At 34.2% G+C, this 12,254-nt stretch overlaps 1 protein-coding gene across 1 annotated transcript in view; it reads left to right on the top strand.

Moving 5' to 3' along the window:
* Window positions 1-12,254, top strand: part of LOC121412886 (activating signal cointegrator 1 complex subunit 3-like) — a 35,964-nt gene that overhangs the window by 21,435 nt on the left and 2,275 nt on the right. Inside the window, exons 24-34 of the mRNA XM_041605648.1 lie at window positions 282-417; window positions 995-1,123; window positions 1,573-1,681; window positions 2,139-2,279; window positions 4,157-4,212; window positions 5,760-5,934; window positions 9,112-9,269; window positions 10,419-10,542; window positions 10,934-11,045; window positions 11,374-11,471; window positions 12,004-12,163. Of these exons, the coding sequence (XP_041461582.1) occupies window positions 282-417; window positions 995-1,123; window positions 1,573-1,681; window positions 2,139-2,279; window positions 4,157-4,212; window positions 5,760-5,934; window positions 9,112-9,269; window positions 10,419-10,542; window positions 10,934-11,045; window positions 11,374-11,471; window positions 12,004-12,163 (1,398 nt within the window). The remainder of the gene's footprint in view (window positions 1-281; window positions 418-994; window positions 1,124-1,572; window positions 1,682-2,138; window positions 2,280-4,156; window positions 4,213-5,759; window positions 5,935-9,111; window positions 9,270-10,418; window positions 10,543-10,933; window positions 11,046-11,373; window positions 11,472-12,003; window positions 12,164-12,254) is intronic.

The raw sequence follows: 12,254 nt of genomic DNA, 5'->3' as shown, positions 1-12,254 counted from the left end.
ATCAGTATTATCATTAATATCATTTTTATTATTATTATCATTATTATTGTTTATTATTATAATGATAATAAGTAGTAGTAGTGGTAGTAGTAGTAGTAGTAGTAGTAGTAGTAGTAGTAGTAGTAGTAGTAGTAGTAGGAGTAGTAGGAGTAGTAGGAGTAGTAGGAGGAGTAGTAGTAGTAGTAGTAGTAGTAGTAGTAGTAGTAGTAGTAGTAGTAGTAGTAGTAGTAGTAGTAGTAATATTCCAATTCTCCTTACCATGATCTATTTCTTCTGATCAGATATACTTCAGATGGTTGGTCGTGCAGGACGTCACAGTGGTGATTCTAGAGGCTCAGCTATGGTACTGGTCCACGATGTCAAGGAACACTATTACAACAGTTTGCTCAAAGAATCGGCTGTCGCCATTGAATCAGGGTAGGTCTGTTTCACAAATTCAAGAAAATTAAACGCAACTTGACTTTCAGCCAATTCTGCAACTGATTAAAAAAATAGAAATAGAAATTCTCCGAAAAATCAGTTTGTTCAATTGATTGTCGGCCCGGCAGCTAATATAGGTAGCACCAGATCAAATAAGAAGGGCATATCAAGGACTTGTAATTTTATTTTTTTATGATTGTAGGAGTTGAAACCAAGTTACGTACAACAAGTCAACAGGGCATCCGTTATTGGTTAAAAAGAATATCTTGAACATGGTGTTAGTAGATAATGTGTATGCTTATAAATTCTAGGCAGCCTTATGTGAAAGTGAGAAAGTGATCTTTATCATTGATAAAATATTCTTAAACAGGTATACACCCAAGACAATTATACAATGATTATCCGGTGTGATGCCACAAAATAAATGATACATTTCTTATAAGGTGTGATATCTACATGTGAGTTCTTTTTTAGCAATCGTACAGGATACAAAAAGGTTACTCAGGTCAGGAATAAACAAAGATTTACTAAAGTATTTCCTCTCAAATTTGACGATGTTTGGTGATCCTTGCAGGCATTCCGTGGACTCCCTGGCAGGTCATGTTAATGCAGAGATAGCAGAGGGAAAGATCGCATCTGTGAGGGATGTTGAAAAATACCTCAAGAAAACGTTCTTCTACAGCAGACTCTCTTCCAACCCAAGGTAATCTCATTCGCTCATTAGAGGCTTTCTAAAGTTACTGTATTCAACTCAAGTATAGTTGCTCTATCGGTTTAAGAGATTCACGGCTTATAATCTACAAGGTTATCCGTCAATGACAACAATCTTTTATAAAATGTAGATATGAAAATAAATTTAAAGCCATAAAACCTGTAATTCAATGAATGCAAGTTAGCCCGTTTGTCAAGTTTTCAGGATTTACTACATGCAAAGGTTTGATGATCAAAATATCAACAGCAAACGTACACTCAACTTTTTATTCTTTCGAATGTAAATGTGAAAAGCAAAGCTTAAAAAAGGGTGCTTCAAGATATTAACAGTGGTCTTCCGTACTAATATTCCCCCATTCTTTCCCATTCCTTCTTTGTATTTGGATCTATCTCTCTCCCTCCTCCCTCCCTCCCTCGATCACTCCCTCACTCTCCCTATAGTTTCTACGGTGTGGAAGACTCCCACACTGCTACCATCAGATCATTCCGCTCAACCATGGCTGAGGAAATCTTGATGAAACTCATGGATGCTGAGTGCATCAATACGGAGGTATGTCTATATGTTGTCTCGTTCTCATTACGCTTTATTGAACTATATATACTTCAATTGTATGCCACAATCCTCTCTCTTAATAATGACCGAAGTTTACTCTCCCTGGATTTGTAGGTCTGGCACATTCTTCAACATCTGTGATCCCGTTATAAAAATTTATAACTAGGTAACTTTGCCATTACTATGATAACGGGGCTCAATTACAGCCATTCAAAATTTAAGTTCCCATGGTAGATCTAGTTAACATAATAGAAAAGATACCATGGTTTTAAGTTTTAATTCATGAAACGGTCCTGATGTTCATTTTATATTTGTTATTATTAGTATTATTGCTGTTGAAAGTCTTTCATTTCTTTTTATATCAGGAAATAAACGTCAAAATGTTGCGCAGAAATTCGGGCAATGTTCATACTGTAAATACTAGCTATTACATTTTCTGTTCTTCCTATTTTAGTCTGCCCTTGGCAGTACATCCTGCGAGCCAACAGCGCTGGGGAAGATAGCAGCAGAACACTATGTCCAACCAGGAACAGTTCTGAAGTTCAGACGCTCAACAACACCCACATCCTTGCCTGACTGTCTCAAAGTCTTGTCGGTGAGTTCACTCTCTAAAACCCAGTAGATGTGATGGCAGTGGGACTATTCATAATAATGATAGGCATTTATATAGCGCCATATACAGTATCTACAAATATTCTATTCCGAGGTGCATTGTATCACTAAAGTGGTTCAAGAAATATCTAACCGGGCGTTCACAGTTCGTTTCACTTGATGGTAATATTTCTGAACATAAACCTGTTCTTTGTGGAGTTCCACAGGGCAGCATTCTTGGCCCACTTTTGTTCATTACTTATATAAATGATATTGATATGTCATCGAGATTGCTTCAATTTATACTTTTCGCAGATGACTCTAATATATTTCTGTCGCACCCCGACCCAGACCAATTGACGCAAATATTCAATGACGAACTAGAAAATGTTTCTAATTGGATAACAGCTAACAAACTCTCTCTTAACCTAGAAAAAAATAGCTACATCCTATTTAGCAACAAGATTACGACTGTACCAAAATATCTAATTTTAAATGATACTGTTATACAAAGAGTGCGATCTACTAAATTTTTGGGACTGCTCATCGACGATAAACTTTCTTGGAAAACACATATTGATAATATTTGTAAAATCATTGCTCGCAACATTGGTGTCATTAAAATATAAAGTCACTTCTTACCCCATTCCATTTTGTTATCATTATATTCAACGTTAATTTTACCTTATCTGAATTACGGAGTTGTTGCATGGGGTAACGCAGCAAATTCTCAAATTAATAGACTTTTTATATTACAAAAAAGAGTGATTCGTATTATTAGTCATGCAGAATTCAGGGCACGTACAAACATTCTGTTTTTGAAAAATAAAGTCTTGAAGGTTAAAGATTTATATTCTTTCAACTCGGACAGTTAATGTACAAGTTTATTAATAAACAATTACCATTACCTTTTAATAATATGTTTGTAAAGAATGATACGATTCATAAGCACTTCACACGCCAGGCGAGTTCCTTTCATTTACCTCTGAAGAGAACATCGTTTGCTTTGCACAGAAGACATTTGTTTTTACTGGTCCAAAATTATGGAATTCTTTTTCAAAGGATATTATACAATGTAATTCAATACAAAATTTCAAAGGAAAACTTAAAAAATATCTTCTGAATTCATATTAGATTATCGTTTTTCACAAAGTAATGTAATTCAGAACTTAATATGTAACTGTGTTTGTTAATTTCTCTTTGTATATATGTTTAATCGTTTGTTTGATTTCTGTATACAGTGTATACTGAATCATTTATTTTCATTTATTTATTTTTTATTCATTATATATTGTTTATTTCTTTATTCTATCTTATTCTTTATTCATAAAATGTACGGGGCCTTCACCCTACAAGCTCTGCTTTTCAGTTGGTCTCCTTCTCTTTCGATTTCATAGTATTATCGTATTATAGAAATGATTTACATGTTATAATTTGTAAATATGTATATTGAACTATCATTGTAAATGTAAAAAGATTGAAAGAGAAAACAAATGAATTGAATTGAAATTGAATTATTATTATTACCCGGCTTTAGCTCGAGCTGCCTTTCAGCGCTCATGCATTCAAGGAATTAATCCTGCCGGGAACCCATTCAACTCACCTGGGTCGAGTGCAGTACAATTTGGATACATTTTTTGCTGAAGGAAATTACACCATGGCTGGGAATCGACCCATATACATTTCATTTATTGATTAAGGCCTGTGCGATTATTTTTTCTTTGCAAAAATTTTTCTTTCTTGCCCCTGTCCCCTTTCATATATAATTTCAGGGATAATTCATCTTCATCAGCTTGTCTTGAAAGTGTTGCCGATGAAGGCAACTTTTTCACTCTCCGAGATACATGTATCTCTTTATCTTTCTCTTTCTTCTTTTTACAGGAAGCAGAAGAGTTTTCAGGAACTCCAGTGCGTACAGATGAAGCTACCTCAAACAGGTCAATAGAACTATAAACCTTATCCTTGGAGTCAAAAGTATTCAGGCCTGTATCAGGCGGGGGTCTCAGGGCACATACCCCTTTGACCCCATGATTTTGTAACGAATACCTCCTAAACCAATTTCGGAATAATAGAGGAAAATGTGTATTTTTAGTGAAGTTATTTAGAACAAAAATATTGATAGTCGGTTTCTCCCCATGAAATCCTCCATCTACCCTGCTGTATTTGAAGTCATAGCAGATGTTTTAAAGTAAATTAGTAGTAGTAGTAGTAGTAGTAGTAGCGATAGCAGTAGTAGTAGTAGTAGTAGTAGTAGTAGTAGTAGTTGAAGTAGCTGTAGTAGTAGTAGTATTTGAACTAGCCGTAGTAGTAGTAGTAGTAGTTGAAGTAGCCGTAGTAGTAGTAGTAGTAGTAATAGCAGCAGTATTGGAATACTAGTAGTAGTAGTAGTAGTAGTAGTAGTAGTAGTAGTAGTAGTAGTTGAAGTAGCCGAAGTAGCCGTAGTAGTAGTTGAAGTAGCCGTAGTAGTACGCCTAGTAGTCGATGTAGTAGTTGTAGTAGTTGTAATAGTAGTAGTAGTGGTAGTAGTGGTAGAAGTAGTAGTAGTAGTAGTGGTAGTAGTGGTAGTAGTAGTAATAGTCACTAGCAGTAGTGGTAGTAGTAGCAGCAGTAGTAGTAGTAGTAATAGTAGTATAGTAGTAGTAGTAGTACCAAATAAAAATAAGAAAATATAATTTCATTTATTTTTTATTTACAAACATTTAGAAATGTCAGAAATGTGTCATCACAAATCAAAATAATGATAACATCTTTAATATTCGATGGATTCTCCTCATAAATTCACCAGTATTTTTATTTTCTACTATTTTTACAATAAACATTTCTTCAGGGTGCACTTTCCTTTAAAATTTTTCTTACCCTCTATCAAATTTACATGGTGCAACCTCGTCTTCAGTAGATGTTGAAGTAGTAATTGACAGACTCATTATGAATTGTACATTGCGTTGTCACTTTTCAGACAAGTTCCCTTGTTTTAACCAATTCTTGTGTCTGTTAAAGAATTGACATTCATTTAACCATTTCAGTCTGACAGATAATTCAGTGGCCATTATATCTATTTTGTACTGTATATTGTCTCTTTGATTAAGAAAATTGAACTTTTTAAGGCTCTGTCATTTTGTAGGCCTTATCTATTTTTTTCAGTTGCCAAATCAATGCCATAATTTCCACCCAAGTCCACGTTTGAGAAATTGTTATAGGGGGATCTTTATCTAAATTCACATTATATTGTAGGGGATCTGGCTTTTTTAATAAAAGAGAACGTCACCTTTCCCACAGATTTTATTTTTCATTTAATCTTTCATTTTGTCTGACAATGAATTCCAAATTTCAAAAAACGAATGAAATAAAGATAATGAAACAAAACTTAATACAACCTTAATTGATTTTCATAATCACTACAGTCAATTTACATGAACTTATTTCATATTTTCACAGTTAGATAATTTCTTTTGAATGACATTCCATTTTGCTTTTATTTCTACAGAACACTTTGTTACTCCTTGCCACGCTTTGGCTCATCAAGTTTTTTTGGGATTACTAGTGCTCATTCCAAGGCTTACCTGTTACTACAAGCCCATGTAACCCGGGCAGATCTCCCATCCAAGGACTACACGATAGATACAAGGACCATCTTGGATCGCATTGGCATGCTCCTAGATGTAAATATTCAAGAATTATGATTTGAATTTTTTGTTTTATTTCATTCCGATATTTTAGTCAGGCAGCATATGTCATTTACCTCGACAAATTGGCTAAGTCTGATTTTTCACTTTTATGTGATTGGTGACATCACAAGGAACAACTTCCAACTTGGTGACAAATTTCTAATGGTCATCTTGACCATGTTAGGGGTCAAAATGATGTCAATAGGGGTCAATTTTTTAAATTGCCCCAATTCTGTCAAATGACATATCAAATTGTTTGTCTTGTTATACTGAACAAAAAAGTGTACACAATCATATACTCTTGACCTCCCGTTAAAAAGTTATGACCGGAAATGTCAAAGGTCAATGAACTTTCGTTCAATGGCAAATTACACTGAAGGTGTTAAGAAAGCTCATTTTTTCCGTGTTTTTATGCATGTGTGTACTTTTTTATTCTCGATTTTGATAAGTCCATCGTCAGAAGTCCTTATCCAGAAGATATAAAGGGTCAAGACAAGGTCAGGGAAAGGTCAAAAGGTCAACAAACTTTCATTGGAGGCCAAAATACACGTCTTATATAGCGGTTAGAAGTTTAGAAGTCTTATTTTTCGTGGGTTTTTTTATTTTGAGTCTATATCTAAGAAGATATTTTATATACAAAGGGGTCAAATATGCTTATTTAAAATAGATAAACAGAAATAGACGTCGAATACATTCAGTGTGGTACTTTGAAACGACTTGAAAAAACCTTATGCCCTTAAAATCATCTTCATGATGTTATAAGTGCAACCAGCTCTTTCCGAGTTTCTGGATTTAGGAATTCAATTCAAGTTCAGTTCATTTTCAATTTACTCGTCTTTGATATGTAAAGATACATTTAATACTTAGTTTGCTTTGTACATAATATTTTAATCAATAGAGAGTGTATTGTAATGTATTGGGGAATATAATTATGTGCACTATGTTAACAGACACATCGATTGATCAGTGCTCCCAGCTCCTAAGAAAGATGCCTAACATCTTATTTGGCTTAACTTACGAATAAGATAATGAGGTAAGGAATGAGGATGATATGATATAAGTTGGACTCAAATTGCTATTAATTCTAATGTGTGACTGTTATATTATTTCTGACAAAGAGGCAACATCGTGTATGCATGATCATTGTAGTCATGGGTATCCATCATGCTGATGTGATATGTTCTGACCATTACTCGATCTCTGGAGCCAACGACTACACATTCCTGATTATGTGCTGACATTAACGCGGCTTGTACTATTTTATCAAGTGTGTGTTTCCAGAGCATACAACGTGAAACTAAACTTAATACAAGATGCAGATTTTGTTTTCGTTCTTTTGTCGTTCTTGTTTTTTTTCCTACTTGCTGAATTACCTGCATGTTACTAGAAAGAATAATTATATAATTGAAGTAAACCATAGCCATACCGCAGCGGGAAGGGGGGGGCAGCTGCCCCCAGAAATTGTGAAGACTTGCATTTTTACTAAAAAAATAAATACAATTGACCAAAAGTATGCACGAAATCCTTATAAATTTTCACTTTACAAAATGCAAAAGGGCCCAATGATAAGCTTAGAACAGCACATAAACCATAAATGTGAATATAGTCCTTCTTGACTCCAGAGATCGAGTAATGGTCAGAATATATTACATCAGCATAATGGACATCCATGACTACAATGAGCATGCATACACGATGTTGCTTCTTTGTCAGAAACAATATAACCGTCAGACATTAGAATTAATTGAGGAGCAATTGGAGCCAAACTTATCATCCTCAATCCTAACCTCATTATCTTATTTGCAAGATAATCCAAATGAAATGTTGGGCATCTTTCTTATGGAGTTGGGAGCACTGATCAATCGATGTGTTTTTTTCTGTTAACATAGTATTATACTTATACCCCAATACATTACAATAATTTCTGTTAATTAAGATATTCTGTACAAAGCAAATGAAGGAAATACTTCTTTACATATCAAAGATTAGAAAATGGAAAGTGAACTGAACTTGAATTGAATTCCTAAATAAAAAACACACTGGTTGCACTCATCACATCTATAAGATCATAAGATTTTAAGGGCATAAGGGTTTGTCAAGTCTTTTCAAAGTATTCCTGCAATACCATACCACACTGAATGTATTCGACGTCTATATCTCTGTTTATCTGTATTGTTCCTAAATAAGCATATTTGACCCCTTTGTATATAAAATATCTTCTTAGATATAGACTCAAAATAGAAAACCCACGAAAAATAAGACTTCTAAACTTCTAACCGCTATATTAGACGTGTATTTTGGCCTCCAATGAAAGTTTGTTGACCTTTTGACCTTTCCCTGACCTTGTCTTGACCCTTTATATCTTCTGGATAAGGACTTCTGACGATGGACTTATCAAAATCGAGAATAAAAAAGTACACACATGCATAAAAACACGGAAAAAATGAGCTTTCTTAACACCTTCAGTGTAATTTGCCATTGAACAAAAGTTCGTTGACCTTTGACATTTCCGGTCATAACTTTTTAACGGGAGGTCAAGAGTATATAATTGTGTACACTTTTTTGTTCAGTATAACAAGACAAACAATTTGATGTGTCATTTGACAGAATTGGAGCAATTTAAAAAATTGACCCCTATTGACCACATTTTGACCCCTAACATGGTCAAGATGACCATTAGAAATTTGTCACCAAGTTGGAAGTTGTTCCTTGTGATGTCACCAATCACATAAAAGTGAAAAATCAGACTTAGCCAATTTGTCGAAGTAGCCGGTAAATCATGACATATGCTGCCTGACTATTTGTCAATTTTAGATTTCTGATTCAATTTACGAATCATTTCATTATCTTTTGGGGGCCTGCTCCTTTCCGTTTTACTCTTCTCCTTCCACTTGTTCTTCTTCTTCTTCTCCTCCTCTTTGTTCTTTCTTTCTTTTTGTTTGTTTCTCTCTTTCTTTCTTTCTTCCTCCTCTTCATCTTCTTATTCTTTTTTTCTTCTTCTTACTCCTGTACTTTCGAGCTTCTTCTTTTTCTTCTTCTTACTCCTATACTTTTCAGCTTCTTCCCTATTACCATTATCCCCTCTTTTTTATTTCAATTTCATTTTTGATTATTACCTCTTGTTACTTTTCATCCTCCAATTTCCTTTTTTTCTTATCTTGTCCAAATAAGGCCTTAGTGGAAGTTTCTGCGAACAAAAACTCATTGTCGGAGATCCTCCTGAGCATGCGCAGTAGCCAGTCAATCATGCAAGCCAGATGGGCGGATGAGTCGCCTCTCCTAACCCTCCCTCATGTCACCCCAGCCATCATCCCTCGTTTCACAATCAGGTATGAAATAATTATTGATGTGGTACACTAGTGTACCTGAGAGAAGATAGAGAAGCGGTGCCAGAGTGCACCCCCGACATAATTTTGATGTCTTATTTGGTGGTCATCTTAAATTTTTGGTCGTTGCATATTCCCCTTTCCTTTTTGTCACCAATTGTCATTTTTAAACAAATGCAAGAATTGGCTAACAATCGAAATTTGACAATTTCTAGAAAAGTAACTCCCTGGATTGTTTTGCAATCAATGGACACATCCTAACTATCTACATTGCACCCCCCCCCCCTTCTGTTCACAGGCATACAGATGGGGATGGAACACAAAAGTTCCACAACCTAAAAAAAAGGGAGAATTAAGAAAATGAAAGGAAAAGGGGTAAAATACAATATTGATTGTTGAATATTATGTCCAAAACTATTGCAAGATAATGTTTTCATCCTTAAAAAGGCTAAGTTTCCTTGGGACCTTTTTCTAAATATGCCATGTTGGGTTCGCCTCAAACTTTTGCCTCATTAAAGGTCAAGTTCACCTCATAAAAATGTTGATTTGAATCAATAGAGAAAAATCAGACAAGCACAATGTTGAAAATTTCATTAAAATCGGATGTAAGATAAGAAAGTTATGACATTTCAAAGTTTCGCCTATTTTTCACAAAATAGTTATATGAACGAGTCAGTTACATCCAAATGAGAGAGTCGATGATGTCACTCACTCCTCACTATTTCTTTTGCTTTTTATTGTTTGAATCATACAATATTTCAATTTTTATGAATTTGACAATTAGGACCTCCTTGCCTGAACCACAAAATGTTAAAATAATGGAATCCCACATGTTTAGGGAGGAATGAAACTTCATTTCACATGAAAATGACGAGAAAATCAAAAATATTTCATATTTCACATAATAAAATGCAAAAGAAATAGTGAGTGAGTGATGTCATCAGTTCCCTCATTTGCATACCGACCGAGATGTGCATATAACATGTTTTGTGAAATGAAGCGAAACTTTAAAATGTCATAACTTTCTTGTTTTACATCCGATTTTGATGAAATTTTCAGCGTTGTGCTTGTTGTATTTTTCTCTTTTTATTCAAATCAATTTTTAGTTGGGGTGGACTTGTTCTTTAAATGTCACTGCTTCTTTTCACTCAGAAAACTGGATAGAGTGATTCGAAATGATGAATTGCTGAGTGAGGTCATCAGTACATGTCAAGGAAGTAAAGAAGTTCTTCAGGAGATGCTCCAGAATGATCTTGATCCACTTCAAATCGAAGAGGTGATAACTTATGATGATGACAATAATAACAAGTATAATAATAATAACAATAATAATAATAATAGAATAATAATATTGATGATAATATAGCAATCATCATCATGAAGACAATAAAAATATGTGATAGCTGTGATAATGGAAGTAATAATGTGATAAGGATAATTGCAATAATAGGGATTATAACACTATTGTAGGTCTTCATAACTGTTGGCATTATTGTTTGAATTTTAATTGGTAATTATTTTCTATCTCATATCTCATTCTCTATCAATTTTTTTTCTGTCAATTTCATTTTGTTATCAAGTGCCTATTACATGGCTATCTTCATGAGTTGTGACAAAAACTTTTAAAAATCAAAATCTGGAAACAGTACTTTTCATATCTACATTAGATCTGGAGTGTTCTTGGGAAGTTACCTACGATCAGAATGGATATATCTATTAGTGACGAACCAACCAATACACCATCCAGAAGGCATGGGACTAGGCCACTTCCTATGTCTAGTAAGTATAAAAAAGATAGGTCAATGATATAATGTTTTTTTCGAAGATTACAAAATATCTTTCCAATTGAATCCCCCACAGTTGTTTGCATGAAATACTTAATGAAGGGTTTCGAGATAAATGTTGTGTGGTTATTATTGTATCACCAAGTCTATTTCAGCATTTGTTTTTCATCTGAAAGTGACTGATGAAGGATGTGCCTAAGGGGGTGGCCCAATTGAAGACAAGCCAATAAAAAGGGGTCGTTTAAAAAGGGCATTGCACCCTCCTCCCTGGATCACTGCCTGCCCTTAACAACATTCTTCCGTCACTTATTTTTCAACACCAGTAAATAAAGAGAGGTTAAGCACCATAACAACGACAGCTGAGGCAGGCCAAAGGTACATCATTCACGTCAACCTGAGACAACAGAATAAGGGAGCTAAGGTATAAAAATAAACCTTCAAAACTCAGACAAAATATATTGTTAATAAATAATTGTTAAGCAAGCACAAGTGGTAATTATAGATCATGATTTTTTTTTAATTGTAAAAAACTTAAGGAAAACAAGAAGATCAAAGATAAGATGATCGTATTCTACTTTACAAACTTAATAAGACTGTGTTATCGTTATCATTTTTATTGTTGTTTTTATTATTATTGCTTTTATTTTTATTATTTTTATTATTAGTAGTATTATTATTGTCATTATTATTAGCATTATTATCATCATCATTATTATCATGCTAGTGTGATTGTGATCATTTTCAATATTAGTCTTTGTTATGATTGTATTTAATATAACTGTTAAAATAATAAAATTGCATTGAATAAGAAAAGTCCCGAAAACTTAAGCATGTCTTTATCAGCGCCATTTCTAGATTTTGTTGTACCACACAGCGTTCATTCGTATTTTCATCATTATTATCATCACTCTCATCATTGATATTAATATCACCGTTTTACCACCACTATATAGAGGATGTCTCATACCCCAAGATACCCTAAGTTGAGGGAGGTTGGATGGTGGGTGGTGCTCGGTGAAACTAGCACTAACAGCATCCTGGCTTGGAAGAGAATTGATCACATCTTTGGTAGGACTAGCGTTGCCCTTCCATTCAAGTTGCCCGAAAGAAAAGGTACCATTCTTTTAAGTTATTTACGATGTAGTTTTGCAGATAGTTAAACCATAATGAATGACATTGTATGATGGGGGTATGTTAGGAAAGA

This window comes from Lytechinus variegatus, chromosome 4 (genome assembly GCF_018143015.1).
Source record: "Lytechinus variegatus isolate NC3 chromosome 4, Lvar_3.0, whole genome shotgun sequence".
NCBI lineage: Eukaryota > Metazoa > Echinodermata > Echinoidea > Temnopleuroida > Toxopneustidae > Lytechinus > Lytechinus variegatus.
The sequence above is the reverse complement of the archived record's forward strand: the minus strand, read 5'-3'. Positions and strand labels throughout refer to the sequence as shown.